Source organism: Erinaceus europaeus, chromosome 11 (assembly GCF_950295315.1).
Source record: "Erinaceus europaeus chromosome 11, mEriEur2.1, whole genome shotgun sequence".
Classification (NCBI taxonomy): Eukaryota; Metazoa; Chordata; class Mammalia; order Eulipotyphla; family Erinaceidae; genus Erinaceus; species Erinaceus europaeus.
The window spans coordinates 120,057,124-120,075,652 of record NC_080172.1 but is presented as its reverse complement, the minus strand read 5'-3'; the positions used below and the strand labels follow the sequence as shown (position 1 = coordinate 120,075,652).

Here is an 18,529-nt window from a genome sequence, read left to right as displayed (position 1 = left end):
ACACTGCTCAACAGACATCCCACCCAAGGGCGTTCATTCGTTCCCTTCTGCACTCACCTGGCTTCCTAACCTGTGGAGGTGCTGGGGCAGTGGAGGAGAGACAGAGCTGCCACTTATCTCTGAGCACTGGAATTTCAGATGAGTTCTTTTTTTTTAACTCAACCTAAAATTTCAAATACTTTAAAAGTAAATCCTGGGGCCGGGTGGTGGCGCACCTGGTTGAGCACACACATCACAGGGCACAAGGTTCAGCCCCCGGTCCCCACCTGCAGGGGGAAAGCTTTACGAGTGGTGAAGCAGGGCTGCAGGCGTCTCTCTGTCTCTCTCCCTCTATATCTCCCCTCCTCAATTTCTGGCTGTCTCTATCCAATAAATAAATAAAGGTAATAAAAAATTAAAAAAAGAAAATGCCACTTTAAAAAAGGTAAATCTTAGTATCAGAAAAAAGTTATTAAACTGATATAAAATATACATAGAGATATTATTAGAAATTATTTAAAAACTGAGGTCACCTTTTCCAGGAAGGCTTCCAGGATGGCCATTTATCCAAATATATTGCCTCTCGTCTTCATGTCACTTAAATCACTGTATCTCCTCATTCTGAAAGCGACTTTTCCTGACCTGTCTTACTCATCACACCGGGAGCTTCTGAGAGGAAGGACTTTGACTTGTTTATCTGTAGTTCCCTGCTTGGCAGAGTCAGTATTTACATCAGTTGAAAGCATTCTAAGGGTGAGAGGCAAGGGGCAAGGGGAAAGCCATCCTTGTAAATCCTTCCTTTAGGGCCCGGGTGGGGTGCATCTGGTTGAGTGCACACATTTCAGTGCACAAGATCCCGGGTTCAAGTCCCTAGTCCCCACCTGCAGGGGAAGCTTCACAAGTGGTGAAGCAGGGCTGCAGGCATCTCTCTCTGTCTCTTTCGCTATCTCCCCTAACCCTCTCAATTTCTCTCTGTCTCTATCCAATAATAAATAAATAAAATTTACAAAAAATCCTTCCCTTGTATTTAAAGTCCAAAAACTGAGAAGAATGTTCACTGTTGGTGGAGTATAGACTGGTACAACCACTTTGAAGACAGGCGGCACCTTCCAGAGTGGAGTGCTGTGCACATGCCCTTTGACCTATTCATTTCCACCAAAAATGTGCACATGTTCACCAAAACACACGTACAAGAGTATTTACATCAACCCTGCTCAGAATGGTCTCAAAACTCTGTCCATTTACAACAAGATGAATAAATACTTTGTGAGGGTTCATAGGCCAGGCATTGACACAGCAGTGGGAATGTCTCACTCCTGACCTCTTTAGTGGAAGAGGGGGACTTGCACAGATTCCTGTCATCATTACTATCACCATCATCATTTTAGATAGAGACAGAAGCAGAAAGGCAGAGAGAGGCAGAGAGAGGCAGAGAGAGAGAGAGAGAGAGAGAGAGAGAGAGAGGCAGGCTGCAGCACCAAAGCCTCCTTTAGTGTGGTGGGGGCTGCTCTCAAACCTGGGTCATGCACACAGAACACAGCACAGTATCTACTCACTGTCACCAGCCCTCAGGTTTCCATTATAGACAAAAACAAAACAAGGTTGTGAAAGCATTAAGTTGCCCAAGACAACACAGCAGAAACTTGCCCAATCAAAGTTTACCGCTGATGGTCCTAAGACTGCTACTTCTGTTCCTCAACTATGAAATGAAGGTTCTAAAGATTAATACATATAAATTTATATCACTCCTGCCACAATCAGAATACACAATGGTTCTACCACTTCCCTTCCTCCAAAAAATTATCATGTGTTGCTATTTTTTTTTCCTATCACAGAAGCCTCTCCCCCCAGTCCAAACTCTGGTTTCCATCACTGTAGTTTTGACTGGTCTTTTATCATATCTGTAGCTAATCTGGAAAGGCCATGCATATTTGCAAGACCCAGTCTGGTTATGAATGCAATGTCTTTCCATGCATCTAGTTCTTTGTAGGCTTTATGTTAGCTAAATTTGTATTCGTGGTCATCATTGATGTGAGATACTGTAACATTGTAAGTTTAAATAGTTCACTGCTGATATATAGAAATATAACTGACTTTTAAAAATATTTTTTTATTTTAATGAGGGAAAGACCTTGAGAGGAGAGAGAGACCAGAGCACTGCTCAGCTCTGGCTTATGGTGGTGCTGGGGATTGAATCTGGGACCTAGGAGCCTCAGGCATGAAATAACTTGAACGTCTCAGAGACGTTTAAAGCCTTGATAGAATAAGAAAAGCAAAAGAGGGAGTGGGGCGGTAGCGCAGCGGGTTAAGCACACGTGGCGCAAAGTGCGGGGACCTGTGTAAGCATCCCGGTTCGTGCTCCTGGCTCCCCACCTGCAGGGAGTCGCTTCACAGGCGGTGAAGCAGGTCTGCAGGTGTCTGTCTTTCTCTCCACCTCTGCCTTCCCCTCCTCTCTCCATTTCTCTCTGTCCTATCCAACAACAACAACAATAATAATAACCACAACAATGGTAAAACAACCAGGGTAACAAAAGGGAACAAATGGACTCTAGGAGCGGTAGATTTGTAGTGCAGGCACCGAGCCCCAGCAATAACCCTGGAGGCAAAATAATAATAAACAAGTAAATAAAAAGAAAAGCAAAAGAACAGACAAGTATTTGACAATAGCCCTTATACCCTTGCAGTTCCCCTCCTGGAGACAGATCCTAAGGAACCAAACACACCCGTCCAAAAAGATCTGTGTGCACCTGTGTTCATAGCAGCACAGTTTGCAATAGTCAAAGCCTGACATCAGCCCAGGTGTCCAACAAAAGATGAGTGGCTGCGAAAGTTGTGGTCTAGATACACAATGGAATACTACTCTACTAATAAAAGTGGTGAATTCACCTTCTTCAGCTCCTCTTGGATGGAGCTTGAAGGAAACATGTGAAGTGTGATCAGCCAGAAACAGAAGATGAACATGGGATGATCTCACTCAGAAGTTGAGAAATAAGAACAGAAGGGGAACACTAAGCAGAACTTGGACTGGGTTTGCTATATTGCGCCAAAGTCAAGAACCCCGGTGGGGGGGGGCACTTTCAGGTCCTGGTGCTGATGGTGGGGGAGGACCTAGGCTGTGGGTGAGAGTGTTCTGCAGAAAACAGAAATTTCACACATGGACCAACAACTGTATGTGTTATAAACCAATTATCTCCCTAATAAAAAAAGTTCCTTTGACTTGATCAAGACTTTATGCCAAGCCCTCCAGAAACCATCACACCACAGAAACTTCTGGCAAATCCATTCATAGTGCTGGTTTGCGATTACAAGGATTTGGGGGCAGCTGGCTAGAAGAATGAATGAGTCTGGTGGAAGCAAAGTGTGTGGCAACAGTCTCAGCAAGAAATCAGAACAGCTGCGTGGGTGGAGCTTACAAACCAAAAACGCTCCAGCCCGCGCGTAAGTGTCAAACGGGCAACACACAGAACACGGCTTAGCTCGCAAGTGTGCATACAAGCCCAGGATGGCAGGCACAGCAACATGAGGACCTCTGGGGAACAAGAATCAGGGGTGGAGAGTGAAGAAATCAAACAAGAGCCAAGTTCGCCAGGTTATACTGTGCACTGAGAAATAAAAGATGTGCTGTGCAGATGCCCCCTCAGGCTAGTGCCAGTTCCTGCAAGAGTTAATACGACATTCTCACAGTCCCCTTCCCAACCAATCCTGTCACTCCCGGTTTTTGCCCTATAAAGCCCTTCTTCTTCCGCCCCTCTCTCTTGCCCACTTTTCACTTCGGTGATTAGACGCAGGGAAGGGGAGAGAAAGACAGACACCTGCAGACCTGCTTCACCGCCTGTGAAGCGACTCCCCTGCAGGTGGGGAGCTGGGGCTCAAACCTGGATCCTTACACTGGTCCTTGCGCTTTGCACCACCTGTGCTTAAACCCGCTGCGCTACTGCCCGACTCCCTACTAAAATCACTTTAAAAGAACCATCATGCAGTACTGGGAAGCCCTTCAGCTCACCCAGGGCTACCCTCTGCCTGTTTCTCCCTTGCTTGCTTGTTGATTCAGACCCAGGGTGGAGTCATCTATGCCCGTGTGTGAGTGGGGACAGGGCAGGGCTGCCTCAGAGCGTCTGCCGCCTCGCGCAGCAACCTTCCCTGCGTCTAATCCCCCTCTCTGTCTTCCCCTCCTCTCCCCATTTCTCTCTGTCCTATCCAACAACAACGACATTAATAACAACAACAAGCAACAAGGGCAACAAAAGGGAAAATAAATAAAATAAATTTTTTTTAAAGTTTAAAAAATAATAAAGTGGTTTTCAGTGGATTAGCAAAATAGCTCACCTGGACCGAGCACTCCTTTGTCAGGTGCAGAGCCTGGGTTCAGGTCAGACTCTCACTGCATTGGAGGAAGCCCCAGTGCTATGCCCTCCCACCCTCGGCTGCTAACTAAAATAAGGGGAAAATAATAATTTTATTATTAGTGAGTTCACAGTGGTTTACAAAATCATTAGATTTGGGGGGTATTGTTTTAAGTGTGTGTGTGTCACTGTACCCACAGATGTTCCTGGGCCCCTTCCCTGGGATACCCACCATAGTTTTCACAAAGTCTGGAGGCAGCTCACCATTTCTTAGAGTTTATTTGCTTGACTCTCCACATGGATGAAGCCACCCAGTAGCTGTCTCTCACCAGCTCTTATTTCACTCAGCACAGCTACTCCACAGTTCCACCCACTGTGTCCTGACAGACACACACACACACGCACTTTTCCCCAGATCCCTGCTCAGCTCTGGCTCATGCTGGTGTGGTGGGTTGAACTTGGGACTCTGGAGCCCCAGGCAGGAGAGTCTGTACTGTCTCCTCCAACCCGCATGCTTATTCCTGTTTGCTTATCTTGTCTCTCTCTCTGCTGAGGACACTCTGTGATGGTAAAGACCGTCTTACCTGTCTTTGCATGTCCAGCCCTATGCGCAAAGAAACAGCTCTGTGGATACTTTCCAAGCTGGATGTCCTGCCATGGATGGGCCTGTCCTGGAAGCAGGTGCCTTTTCCCACTGCCTCAGTGGAGTAGGATGAGGCTGGGCACCAAAAACATCCGGACGCCAGTCTTCCCTGCTGGCTCCCCTCAGCCCCACCTCCACTTGGAGGCTCCAGTCTGCTCCCAGGCAGTTGGGGTGACAGGCTGCATGGGGCCCGGTCTGGGGCTGCAGGGGGCCCGGCTGCCCGGCACTGGTGCCAGCACTCTGCCAGCTTAGAAAGGAGCCTCCGGGTGTGTGCCAGCCCCCTCACCCCCCCAGCCCTTCTCTGCCAGGCTCCCGGCTACGTGCCCTGCTTACTCATGGCAAGTGCATTGAAGCCCTGGGCTGGCTCTGGCCGCAGGAGGAGCAGCAGCAGCAATGAGAGGGAGAAGAGGAGCTGAGTCTGAGGACGGGAAGATGCAGCATCTCAGGGCAGAGGACACGGGCCCTGGGTGCCAGACAGAAAGCCCAGCCTGGGCTAGGTCCCTAAGAGCCAGGGTGCATGCCGGGGTAGTAACACTGACCCCAGTCACTCCATTTCTCAGCACACGTCGTACTCAGCCCTGTGCTGCTTGCATAGGTGATCTCTAAATGTCAGCCTTTCTAACCCAACTTAGGAAAGTGAGCAGAGGACGCCGTGTGCCCAGGACCCAGCACCGTGGTCCAGGCAACTCCACCCTCCTGCACTCCAGTCTCCCCACCCCGAAGAGGGAGAGGGGTTAGCAGCCACCCTTCCTTGGCCCCACAAGAGATGGAAGTGAATCTAGTATCAAGTACATGTGGGACCCTCCGAGCCCTCGCAGGGGGCTGGTCTCCTACCTGAGCGGCCTGGCCAGGCGGCAGGTGCACAAACAGAGCAGACTCAGGGCCAGTGCCAGGAGGAGGAGGCTGAGGACAGTGGTAAGGACCACGTCCAGGGTTGGGGACACGAGAGCCATCCTGGGATGAAGGGGACCCACAGGAGGACCACTCCGGCCCAGACACATGTAGTGACACTGGCCTCTGGTGGCCTCTCCAGAGCCCTGATCAGTGACCAGTGACCTGGCTCTGTCCTCCGGGTTAATCTTTGGGGATTAGCCTTGGGGGAAGAGGGGAGGGGAGAGACAGCCCATGACGCTCCCCTCCCCAGCCCAGTCTGTCACTTGAGGTTTGTTAAGTCAACTTTGTTCACTCCTTTGTCTCTAGCCACTTACTGTACACCTGTGCACACAGTTAAGGTAACAAGTAGTGAGGGGAGAGGCAGACACACCCTCTTCTGGACTCTGAGATTCCTGAGAGGTTAGCGTAGAAAACGGACCTGCTCTGTGTCTGCCCTTGATCTGGGTCCCAGGCTTTTGTCCAGTGGACACTCAGACACGGATTAGAAGGGACACTGACCCCCCCATGTTCACAGCTGCATTGTTCACAACAGCCAGAGAGTGGACGCAGCCTAGATGCCCACCCACAGGTGACTGGATAAAGAATTTACGGGATATTTATTCCATGGACTACTACTCTGCCATCAAGAAAGATGATAGTGTCCTTTGGGACCAGATTAATGTACCTGGAGGTGGTGATGCTTAGTGAAATAAGCAAAGAGATGAAAGACAACTGCCAGATGGTTTCACTCATATGTGGAACCTAGAGATCTGATTTATACAAACTTGCCAAAAAAAAGTCCAAACGAAGCAAGCCAACTGTAAGACTTGTGAGAAGTACGGTGGTGATCTCTGGGAGCTAAGAGGGTGGGGACACAGAACTTCGGTGGTTAGGTGTGGCGTGGAGCCATATTGTGGTCTTACCATCTTGTAACAGACTACTAATAACAAATAAAAATTAAAATAAATAAAGAGGAAGGACAATCTATCTTTAAAGAAAGAAAGAAAGGAGGGTGAAAGAAAACCCTGGTTGAAGCCCAGCAGTTTGTAAGCCCGGGACTGTGCTACACATCTGTGCTGGCCCCAGCCAGGGGGTGGACCTGCACTCAGGAGAGAGTGCTGTATTTTTGGTGTTTTGTCTCCCGAGCCCTGCTCAGCTCTGGCTTATGCTGGTGCTCAGGACTGAACCTGGGACCTCCAAACCCCAGGCACAAATGTCTTTTTGAATAAGCATGATGCTATCTCCCCAGCCTCAGGACTGTTCTGATCACCGAGTGTCAGGCCTCTAGGGAACTAGGTACTTAGTGGAGCAGACACAAGCTCCAAGGCACAATGGCTGAGCTGGGACTTGGCCCAGCACCGGGCTGCTCTGTGATGTTCAGTGACAGCCCTGAGCCTCTGAGCCTGTTACCTCTCCATCAGGCTCAGGAGAGCATCTTGCAGTGTGCAGTCTGTCACACATGAACCAACCTGGGTGCCAGAAACAGTCACCCCTGCCTCCAGCTGAGGGTGTTGGAGCAGACAGTGACCCAGAGCCACACAGGAGGGAGGTGCACAGTCTGCACAGGGACCACCCCGTGGACCACCCTATCATGCAGCCTCCTCCACCAATTACCCAGGACACTCTCTGGCCCACCATCTCTGCAGCTCTGCCACTCATCCAGCCTTGGAAATGGACATGAGACCCTGAGTGTGTCACCCTGTTCTCCCAGTCATGCCTGGGGGGACTGAGGGGGCTGTTGTTTTTCTCTGGGGATCCCCCATTCAGACCTCACAGTCCTGGAATGTCTGGGCCAATTTCCCAAATGGATCAAACCACAAGCATCACCTGGTCTGATTATAGAAAAAGTCCTATTCCCAAGTTGTTACCTAGGCAGCAATATTGACTGGAGGCACTTCAGGGGGTATTTCGGCAGCAGAGGAAGTATTCTTATACTCATCTGGGGAGTTAATAATGCAGGCTCAGGGCTGGGAAGACAGCACAGGGGCTCTGCAAAAGACTTTCATGCCTGAGGCTCTGAGGTCACAGGTTCAGTCCCCAGCACCACCATCAGAGTTCAGAAGTAATCTGGGGAGTCGGGCGGTAGCACAGTGGGTTAAGCGCACATGGCGCAAAGTGCAAGGACCGGCCTAAGGATTCCAGTTTGAGCCCCCAGCTCCCCACCTGTAGGAGGGTTACTTCACAGGCGCTGAAGCAGGTCTGCAGGTTTCTGTCTTTCTCTCCCCCTGTCTTCCCCTCCTCTCTCCGTTTCTCTCTGTCCTATCTAACAATGATGACAGCAATAACAACAACAATAAATTTAAAAAAGGGCAACAAAAAGGGAAAATAAATAAATATAAAAAAGTACTCTGGTCTCTCTCTCTCATTAAAATAAGTAGTAAATAATACATTTTAAAATGCAGGTAGATATGGCATTCACCTAGAGCTCAGTAACCTCCATCTTGTCTCCATCACTAGCATGTTGTAAGGATTACATGAGATTGAAGTGGGGGAGAAAGAGGGTTAGGGTGTGACTGGGAGCTAGTGCACTGGGTCAGAGTCAGCTCTGGACTTGTAAGGTCAAAAGTTCGACCCCTGGCATAGCACATGTAGAATGATGCCCTGCTTTTCCTTAAAGGTATGTGTTGGGGGGGGGCTTAGGGTAATGGTGGGGCAGTCTTCAGTTTTAAAAGACCACAACCTCCCCAACTGCACTCCTAGCCCCCTCACTCCAGACCGACCCAGTAAGGATCTTCCAGGCCAGGACCTGGAGTTTCATTCTGTGAGCAGACTAGTTTGGGAAGTTCTGCATTACATCGACTTAAGGGAGGCGACCTCATTGCCTCAGAGGGAGGAATGAGGCTGGAGAGGACTTACCCAGCTCCCCCAGCTCTCTGTGCCCACAGATGCTCAGGAACAAGGAGGACCGACCTGGACTAAGCCCGCGGCCTCTGGCTGACAACCGGACCTCGGCTCTCTCAAGTTGCTGTGGCTGCAGAGAGGGACCCTCCCTGTGCTCCCGGGGCCTGGGGACAGGCTGGGTGGCAGGCGGGGACTCCTACAGTATGAATGACTAGCGGCTACAGGATCAGAGAGAGGGGACGTGGAGTCCCTCTCAGCCAAATACGGTGTCTGGCAAGCCTGGCTGCTTCAGACTTTCTCCATTCATGGAGGGAAGTTATTTACAGCTGCGCTGAGCAGCCCCCGGGTGGGTGGAGGGCAGGAGAAGGAATGTGGCTGCCAGATGGGGTGCAACTCCCCCCAGGGACCAGGGGCCAGGGGCCAGGCTCAGCCCCCAGAGGCTGATGGCGCACCTCCCACAGCCAGATGGGAGGGGACCCAGCCTGAGGGGCTCTGTGCACCCCGCCTGCTCCCAGGCCATCACATCTTCAGGGCTCAGATGAGACACCAGCTGTCTCGCAGGCATGTCCAGCCTTAACACCTCTGCACATCGTGTTCCCTGGTTGGAATGTTCCCTGTCGTCCATGCCATCAAGTCCTCCCTCTGCCTCCACCTCCGCCTCACCAGGCCACCCTGTAGCCCCAGCACAGCTGCAACAGGAGTCACTGCTGCCCAGCAAGCTCCAGAGCCCCAGCAGCACCAAACCTGGGCGGTCAGAGCCTCAGCAGCACCAAACCTGGGTGGTCAGAGCCTCAGCAGCACCAAACCTGGGCGGTCAGAGCCTCAGCAGCACCAAACCTGGGCAGTCAGAGCCTCAGCAGCACTAAACCTGGGCGGTCAGAGCCTCAGCACCTTTGACCGCTGCCTCCTCGCACGGGGCGCGAGCGCCTAGTGCATGGGGATGGGGTGGGCTGCTGGGGGCAGCCTGCCAGATGGAGCTCAGCTGGGCAGGCCGGGAATGCTGGGCGGTGGGTGGAGGGGGGCGGGGGGCAGCTTGTCAGCAGAAAGAGCAGCTCTAAAACAGTCCCATCCGCCTTCTGTAGCTCAGGCTTCTCGCGGCAGAGTGGTGACTAGTGGAAACTAGGCTTATCGGAAGGAGGATACACGTTAACACAGACAGCTTGCAACAGTGCAGCGCAGGGCAGGCGCTCAGTGAGCACCCACCAGCCGCTCAGATCATGGGCCGGGGGAGGATGGACAAATGGGCAGCAGGTGGACAAGTGGCGGAGCTGAGACAGGCCCTTCTCTACCCACATGGCTGGGCAGCCAGCTACCCACTCACCTGGAGGGCCAGTCTGCTCTTCCTGACTCTAAGGGGAAGCTCAGGGAGGGCAGGGCAGCTCCCTGGGTAAGGTGTGTGCCCTTCCATGCACACGGCCCTGGTTCAGGCCCCAACATCACATGGAGGTGTCCCTCTCCCTCTCCCTCCCTCTATCCCTCCCCTCCCCCTCTCCTCTCTCTCTCTCTCCTTCTCCCTCTCCCTCCCCCTCTCCTCTCTCTCTCTCTCTCTCTCTCTCTCTCTCTCTCCAAAAGCAGTCTGGAAGCAATGAAATCACACATGTGTAGCACCCCGGCTCTGGAGGAAAAAAAAAGAAAAAAGCAATGCTGTCCTCCCTGCTGTGCTTCTCCATGGGGTGGGCATGGGGGACAGCTAAGGGCAGAGATCACAATTTTTTGTTTTTTTTCCCCAGGTAGCAAGATTGAGACAGAGAGGCAAAGAAAGCTGGGGTGGGGAGGGGGTGAGCCACACACCAAAGCTCCCTTCAGGGCTGCGGGCGCTTGGCTCAGAGCTGGGCAAAGTAACCACACTGTCCAAGAGTGGTCCCAGCTCTTACTAGTCAAACGGTCCCATGTTTCTGGGGCTAGGCAGGGTATACCTGATTGTGTGCACATATTACCATGTGCAAGGACCCAGGTTCGAGCCCCCACTACCCACCTGCAGAGGCAGAAGCTTCATGAGCAGTGAAGCAGGCCTGCCGGCATCTTTCTCTCTCTCTATCTTCCCTCCCCTCTCAAGTTCTCTCTGTCCTGTCAAATATAATAGAAAAGGGGGGGGGGAATGGCTGCCAGGAGCAGTGGATTCATAGTAGCTGCACTGAGCCCCAGATAACCCTGAAGAAAGAAAGAAAGAAAGAAAGAAAGAAAGAAAAAGGGAAAGAAGAGAAGAGAAGAGAAGAGAAGAGAAGAGAAGAGAAGAGAAGAGAAGAGAAGAGTGAGTTCTATGTCTCCAGAGGACCTGACTGTGCACTCACCATTTTCCTCTCTCTCACACAAGCAAGTTCACGAGGAGAAACTAACAGCCCAGCAGACAGTCTGACGCTTCCTTTTCCTCTGGGAGGAGAAAGAACAGCCAGGGTCACCCAGTAAGGTCCAAGCAGGTGGGGTGAGGAGGGAAGCCAGGCTTCAAGGACAGGAGGGCTGGAGTGAACAGAGACGCTGCTCCCACTGGGAGGCCCTGAACATGCCAAGGCAGAGGCAGGGAGTGAGCAGCGTTACGGGTCGGGGCGGGGGGGAGAAAGGGAGGCAGAGAAGCAGCCAGGACTGGACATAGAGGCCTTTGCCTCCACTCTCGGCCTCATCAAGTACAGGCCCCTCTGTGGCCTGGCTCAGCCATGCGCCTCACCTCAGCCCCACGGCCCCACGTGCAGGCGAGGACGGGAGTCTGCCCTTGCCCAGGTCACACGGCCCGAGTCCAGGTATGGACAGAGCATCTGCCCTTCCCCAAGCCACACAGCAGAACCGGAACCAGAACTGAAGCCTGAGATATTCCAGGGCTCTCTGGGGTGCAGGGATGGTCTTGAGGCCACAAACCGGCCCTGCAGGCAGAGGACTGAGCAGGCAAAGCTCAGCTGTGGGGGAGCTGGCAGCAGGGTGGGGGTAACGGAGCAAAGACACCATGTCTGAGGTCTGGGCTAACTGGCAGGCCCAAGCAGAGGGGCTTGAGAATGGCCACTCTGTAGGCATAGGGGCTCCCTCCATCCCGAGGAGGCATGTTCTGCTCATGTGCCCGCTCTAGAAGCTGCCTGGGGGTGGCAGGGCCGGGCCGGGCCCCTCTGAGGCACCATCACCCACCCCCCTGCACTGGGTTCATGCTGCACTAGCAGCCGGCATCTGACCCTGAGCTGACTGTGGACTGACCCTGAGCTGACCCTGGACAGACCCTGGACAGACCCTGGGCAGATCCTGGACAGACCCTGGACAGACCCTGAGCTGACTGTGGACTGACCCTGAGCTGACCCTGAGCTGACCCTGGGCTGACCCTGGGCAGACCCTGGACAGACCCTGGACAGACCGTGGGCTGACCCTGGACAGACCCTGGACAGACCTTGGACAGACTGTGGGCTGACCCTGGACAGACCCTGGACAGACCCTGAGCTGACTGTGGACTGACCCTGAGCTGACCCTGGGCTGACCCTGGGCAGACCCTGGACAGACCCTGGACAGACCCTGAGCTGACTGTGGACTGACCCTGGACAGACCCTGAGCTGACTGTGGACCCTGGTCAGACCCTGGACAGACCGTGGGCTAACCCTGGACAGACCCTGAGCTGACCCTGGGCAGACCCTGGACAGAGCGTGGGCTGACCCTGGGCAGACCCTGGACAGACCCTGGGCAGACCCTGGGCTGACCCTGGACAGACCCTGAGCTGACTGTGGACTGACCCTGGACAGACCCTGAGCTGACTGTGGACTGACCCTGAGCTGACCCTGGGCAGACCCTGGACAGACCGTGGGCTGACCCTGGACAGACCCTGAGCTGACTGTGGACTGACCCTGAGCTGACCCTGGGCAGACCCTGGACAGACCGTGGGCTGACCCTGGACAGACCCTGAGCTGACCCTGGGCAGACCCTGGACAGACCGTGGGCTGACCCTGGGCTGACCGTGGGGAGCCAGTCCTGATGCTGATGTGCTGTGAGGCCCATGGGCTGGGGTGGGGAGGGGTGCAGGCCTGTCTCGTACCTTGCCTTCTCTTTGTATTTTTAAAAATATTTATTTCCTTTTGTTGCTCTTGTTGTTTTATTGTTGTAGTCATTATTTTCATTGTTACTGTTGTTGGATAGGACAGAAAGAAATGGAGAGAGGAGGGGAAGACAGAGGGAGAGAGAAAGACAGACACCTGCAGACCTGCTTCACCGCCTGTGAAGCGACTCCCCTGCAGGTGGGGAGCCGGGGGTTGGAACCGGGATCCTTGTGTTTTGTGCCACCTGTGCTTGTCCTGCTGTGCTAGCGCCCAACTCCCTTCTCTGTGTATTTTCAAAAAGATTCATCTAACTTTGGAGCCCAGAGTCTGAGAAGCACAGGCTGTCCTCTCAAGGCGTACTGTGAACACCGTGTCCGATTCCAGTCAGTGGTATCAGTCCAAACAGACTATTCTAGAAAAATCCTTATCTCACACACTGTCGCTGTGTTCTTCTTGTTTTTTTTTTCTTAAAGGATTTCTAAAATGTATTTCATATGAGAAAGAAGAGTTTCACATGGGACAAAGAAAGACAAGTCAGACCACCACTTGGTCATCAGTGTCAGGGGCTAAACCAGGAGCCTCAGGCAAGTCCAGGGCTCTGCCTTTCCCCTGGCCTGTCACTGGGTGAATGATCATGACAACAGACCTTTTTTATTTTTATTTGTCTATTTTTATTGCCACCAGGCTTATCACTGTGGCTCAGTGCTGAGTGTATGAACAACTGCTCTCAGGAGCCATTTTTCCTTTTTCTTTCTTTCTTTCTTTCTTTTCTTATAATTTTTACTAGACAGGACAGAGAGAAATTAAGAGGAGGGGAGACAGAAAGGGAAGGGACAGACACCTACAGACCTGCTTCACCACTCATGAAGTGAAGCAACAGCAGGTAGAACAGGGACTCGAACCTGGGTCCTTATGTTTGGTAACAGTGCTCTTAACTGGGTGCCCCACTGCCCAGCCCCATAACAACAGACCTTTTCTTTTTTTTTTTTTCTTTTATTTATTTATTCCCTTTTGTTGCCCTTGTTGTTTTATTGTTGTAGTGATTATTGTTGTTGTCGTTGTTGGATAGGACAGAGAGAAATGGAGAGAGGAGGGGAAGACAGAGAGGAGGAGAGAAAGATAGACACCTGCAGACCTGCTTCACCGCCTGTGAAGCGACTCCCCTGCAGGTGGGGAGCCGGGGTTCGAACCGGGGTCCTTATGCCGGTCCTTGCGCTTTGCGCCACCTGCGCTTAACCCGCTGCACTACAGCCCGACTCCCCCAACAACAGACCTTTTCATGGTCCTTACAAAGGGGTAGGTGTCATTCTACACACCTCACCTCTGTTGACTTACTCATTTTTCTTTTACACTCTTTTGCATTAGTTAACTTATCAGATTTCTTCACTTCATGAGAGAGATCTGAGCACCACCAGCATGAGAGGCCTCAAGCATCAAGGCCTCAAGCATCAAGGCCTCAAGCATCAAGTCCCGTGCCTGTCACTCCCTCAGCCACTATAACAACTCATGCAGCTGCTGCACACAAGGCAGCAGTCTCTCCCTCTCCCTCTCTCTTCCCCCTCCCTCTCTCTCTCCCTCTCTTTCTCCCTCTTTCCCCCCTCCCTCCTCCCCCTCTCTCTTTCTACCCCCTTTCTCCCTCTCTCTCTCCCCCTCTCTCCCTCTCGATCCCTCGCTCTCTCTCTCTCCCTTTCCCTTTCTCCCTCTCTCCCTCCCTCCCCCTCTCCCTCTTTCTCTCCCCCTCTCCCTCCCCCCTCTCTCCCTGTCTCCCTCTCTCTCTTTCCCTCTCTCTCTCCCTCCTCCCCCTCTTTCTTTCTCCCCCTCTCCCTCTCTCTCTCCCCCCTCCCTCCCTGTCTCTCCCTCCTCTCTCCTTCTCTCTCTCCCCTCTCTTCCCCCTCCCTCTCTCCCTCTCTCTCTTCCACCTCCCTCTCTCTCCCTTTCTCTCTCCCTTTTTCTCCCCCCTCCCTCTCTCTCTCCCTGTCTCCCCCCTCTTCAGGTTTGTGGTATGTGGGACATGGAACCTGGGACTTTGGAGCCTCAGGCATGAGAGTCTCTCTGCGTAGCCATTATGCCATCTGCCCCTGCCTTATTGTCATCTTTTCTACAGGTGACAAGACAGAAGCACAGACAGGTCACACAGCTCGCCCGAGGTCACAGGCTGAAGTGCCAAGCCAGAGATGGGTGTTTCTCGTAGGCGGTGCTGGCTTCCAAGGCCATTAAAGCCTCTCGAGCAGCAGACATAGCTGAGAACAAGGCACATATCATGTGCCTGCAGCCTCGTGGGTTCCAGGAGCTCCCCTTTCACTGTCATTTCACGCTGTGTGTGGCACAGCCCCTGAAGGAGGCCTCCCTTCCTCTCCTCACAAAGGAGGTCAGGGAGCTTAGCCCAGCGAGCCCCACCTCTGAGGGACACCGTGAAAGTCACACGGACTTGTGGTGGGGACTGGGGAGAGGGGCCTGGAGCCCAAGCCCTGATCAGTGACACCCTTCCTCTCACCAGCTCCTGGAGGACCCACCCCAGAGGACACTCCACTCTCCCACAGGGACCCACTGGCCAGCGAGGTGGAGACGGCTCTGGGCTGGGGCACAAAGGACCAGCACCTTGTGGCCCGCCAGGCGGCAGCCAGTACAAGCGGCTACCCTGGAGTTCCAGCGGGAGGGCGGGGGCTGGGGAGGGCAGTAGTGGCATCAGAGAACTTGGATGGTCCCAGAGCTGGCGTTCACTTCAGCTGGGCTCCTATACTCCCAGACAGACAGCCACTCCCAGCCGCCAGCAGCCTGGCCAGCCACAGTGACCCGGGAGGCAGCAGGGCAGGGAGGCAGCAGGGCAGGGACATCCTGACTCCAAGGTGTGGGCTGGAAGGGGAGCGGCCAGAGGCCCCACTGCTCTGTGTCAGTCTCCTGTTCCCTCGGGTTCCTCCTGGGTCCCCAGTGGATCATCACGGTGCTGTCCCCACTCCAACAACATTTGATGAGATAGAGCCTCAGAGCTTGACAAGAAATAAACCTCGTTAAATGTTACTTTGTAGTGGTAACAGTGGAAACAGAGTTGGCAGTCAGCTGAGGTCAAGAACAAACACCTCATCACAGACCCCTGCGAGCGTCAACCCGGCTTTGACCTAGCACGTTATGATCGGGCCCTCCTCAATCGCTATCGAACAGGCCATGGCCGGTGCGCCGCTATGTTCCATCGCTGGGGAGCCAGAGACGACCCGAACTGCCCCTGCGGCTCCAGACAGACTATGACCCACATAGTCAACGACTGCCACCTCTCCAGATTCAAAGGAGGTCTCGAAACTTTACATCAGGCTCAACCTGACGCTGTTGACTGGCTGCGGAAGAAGGGCAAACGCTAGAAGAAGAAGAAGTGGTAACAGTGCTGGGCACTGCTTTGTATACATGGATCTGTCTAATCCTTACAACAACACACGGTGCTATGACTGCTGTAATTACAACGATTAATGCTCACAGAAGTTAACCTGACCAAGGTCACACAGCTACTAGCAAGACACTATGCAAAGAAGAGAATTTTATTTTTTTTATCTATAGGGCAAGAGACAGGAAGAAAGAGACAGAGAAAAGGAGAGACACCACAGTGCTGATTCACCACTCATGAGCTTCCCTTAGCAGATGCTCCCATGTGGCCTGGGGCTTGAACCTGTGTCTTCACACATGGTAACTAGCCTGTGTGTTCTGCTGTGAGTTACCTGCTGGCCCCAAGAGGAGAAACTCTTTTTAAAAAATTGTTATTCATTGTTCACACACACACACACACACACACACATACACACACCAGAGCCCTGATCAGCTCTGGTTTATGGTGATGCTGGGTGTTGAACCTGGGACCTCAAAGCCTCAGGCATCAAAGTCTTTTGCAGAACCATTGTGCCGTCTCCATAGCCCAAGGAGAAATCCTTAATGGAGCCCTTACAACATGCTGGGAGTTTTCTGTTCAGCTTTCCAAGAACCCAGCTCTGTGGAAATTATAAATCTAGGTCAGAAGAGAAAACTGAGGCTTGGAAAATAAGAGGGGCACAAGATCCTCTAGCAGATGATATGTGAAAGCCAGGACCCCCACGCCTGCCTGCACCCCACGCCTGCCTGCACCCCACGCCTGGCTCCCCACCCCACGCCTGCCTGCACCCCACACCTGGCTCCCCACCCCACGCCTGCCTGCACTCCATGCCTGGCTCCCCACCCCACGCCTGCCTGCACCCCACACCTGGCTCCCCACCCCACGCCTGCCTGCACCCCACGCCTGGCTCCCCACCCCACGCCTGGCTCCCCACCCCACGCCTGCCTGCACCCCACGCCTGGCTCCCCACCCCACGCCTGCCTGCACCCCCCCCCCAGCCTCCTGCTCTCAGGGCAGTCATACACATGAACAGCTCTTGACATGACTGTAGACCAGATGCCTTGGCCATTAGAAACCCATGGGGCTGCTCCAGTGTGGCCTTGTAGAGACAGGAGACAGGGACTGGCAGTCAGCACGGTGGCTGCTTGCTGTGTATGTGCCCAGCACTGACCCATGATGGGTCAGGATGCCAAGCTGCTCCCTTCACCCCAACCAGCTTCTTCCAGGCTTCTGTGTGACACAGTAACCTGAGGTCTCTCTTCTGGCCTGAGCACTGGCCCCGGAAGGGAAGGGAAGGAAAGGGAAGGGAAGGGAACGTAAGGGAAGGGAAGGGAAGGGAAGGGAAGGGAAGGGAAGGGAAGGGAAGGGAAGGGAAGGGAAGGGAAGGGAAAGGAAGGGAAGGGAAAAGGTACTGCCCCCGTGGGTTTGTCATTCTGCACAAAGGGGCTGAGATGGGCTGGGGAAGCCCAGGATCTGAGAGTTCCTGCAGACACTCAAGAGCATTTCCTTTCTGTGAAACAGAAGTCAGACACACCTTTCTGCCTTGAATAGCGGCTTCTTGGAGAGAAGAGTCGAGCCCCAGGCAGAGGTCTATGCGCCCTGCTCTGGTGGCTGCGGTGGCTAATTCTTGGCCACCTAGACTCTCTGTCCCCTTCCTTAAAAATAGCTCAACGTTCTCTGGGAAGTGACCCTGTCTCAGCCATGTGACCTGAGTAAGGTTGGTCCCATGCAGCACCTCCAGCTGGTCTTGCTTGGTGTAGGTCTACTGGGATGGTCTGTAGGCGGGCTGTGGCTGCGAGATAGAACTGTCCCTGGGAAGGCAGCAGAGAGATGCAGAGAACCTGAACCTTTGATGACACTGAACACCTGAGTGGAGCCATGCCTGAAGTCCACCTCTGAGTAGCCCAGCTACAGTAGCCACCTAATCGCTCTATTGCTTTTGTAATTTTATTTATTTATTTTCTCTTTTGTTGCCCTTGTTATCTTTTTATTATTGTTGTAGTTATTATTGTTGTTGTTATTGATGTTGTCATTGTTGGACAGGACAGAGAGAAATGGAGAGAGGAGAGGAAGACAGAGAGGGAGAGAAAGACAGACACCTGCAAACCTGCTTCACCACCTGTGAAGCGACTCCCTTGCAGGTGTGGGGAGGCAGGGGCTCGAACCGGGATCCTTAACGCCCATCCTTGCACTTTGCGCCACCTGCACTTAGCTTAACCTGCTGAGCTACCGCCCGACTCCCCATTCTATTGTTTACTGTTCCTTCTTTGTTACTCAGAACACAGTGTCTGGACTCAGAAGTCCAGTTCAGCCAGTTATCAGTCAGACTCTTTACATTGTAAGAAACCACAACTTATCCTACTCAATCAACTGTCTCATCAAGGGGGAAATCTTAGAAACAAGCTAGGGGTGTGTGCAATTTCAAGTACCAAGTGAAATGAAAGGCCAGCTGGGTATAGGCTGGGATCTTTGGCTGGAGTCAGCAAAAGAGTCAGTG

The 18,529-nt window shown here is 53.0% G+C and overlaps 1 protein-coding gene across 7 annotated transcripts in view; it reads right to left on the bottom strand.

The window, feature by feature from the left end:
* ALPL (alkaline phosphatase, biomineralization associated) overlaps positions 1-18,529 on the bottom strand; it is a 73,998-nt gene that overhangs the window by 25,461 nt on the left and 30,008 nt on the right. Inside the window, exons 1-2 of one of the 7 annotated variants that reach the window (XM_016193074.2) lie at positions 513-639; positions 58-163 (exon numbers count right to left, since the gene is read on the bottom strand). The exons of 3 other annotated variants lie outside the window; for them this stretch is intronic. In XM_016193074.2, coding sequence (XP_016048560.1) covers positions 58-163; positions 513-542 — 136 coding nt within the window. In that variant the 5' untranslated portion in view covers positions 543-639. Of the gene's footprint in view, positions 1-57; positions 164-512; positions 640-4,906; positions 4,924-8,694; positions 8,712-18,529 lie in introns of those variants that run through there. 3 more of the 7 variants (XM_060202346.1, XM_060202341.1, XM_016193075.2) reach the window with 3 other exon arrangements.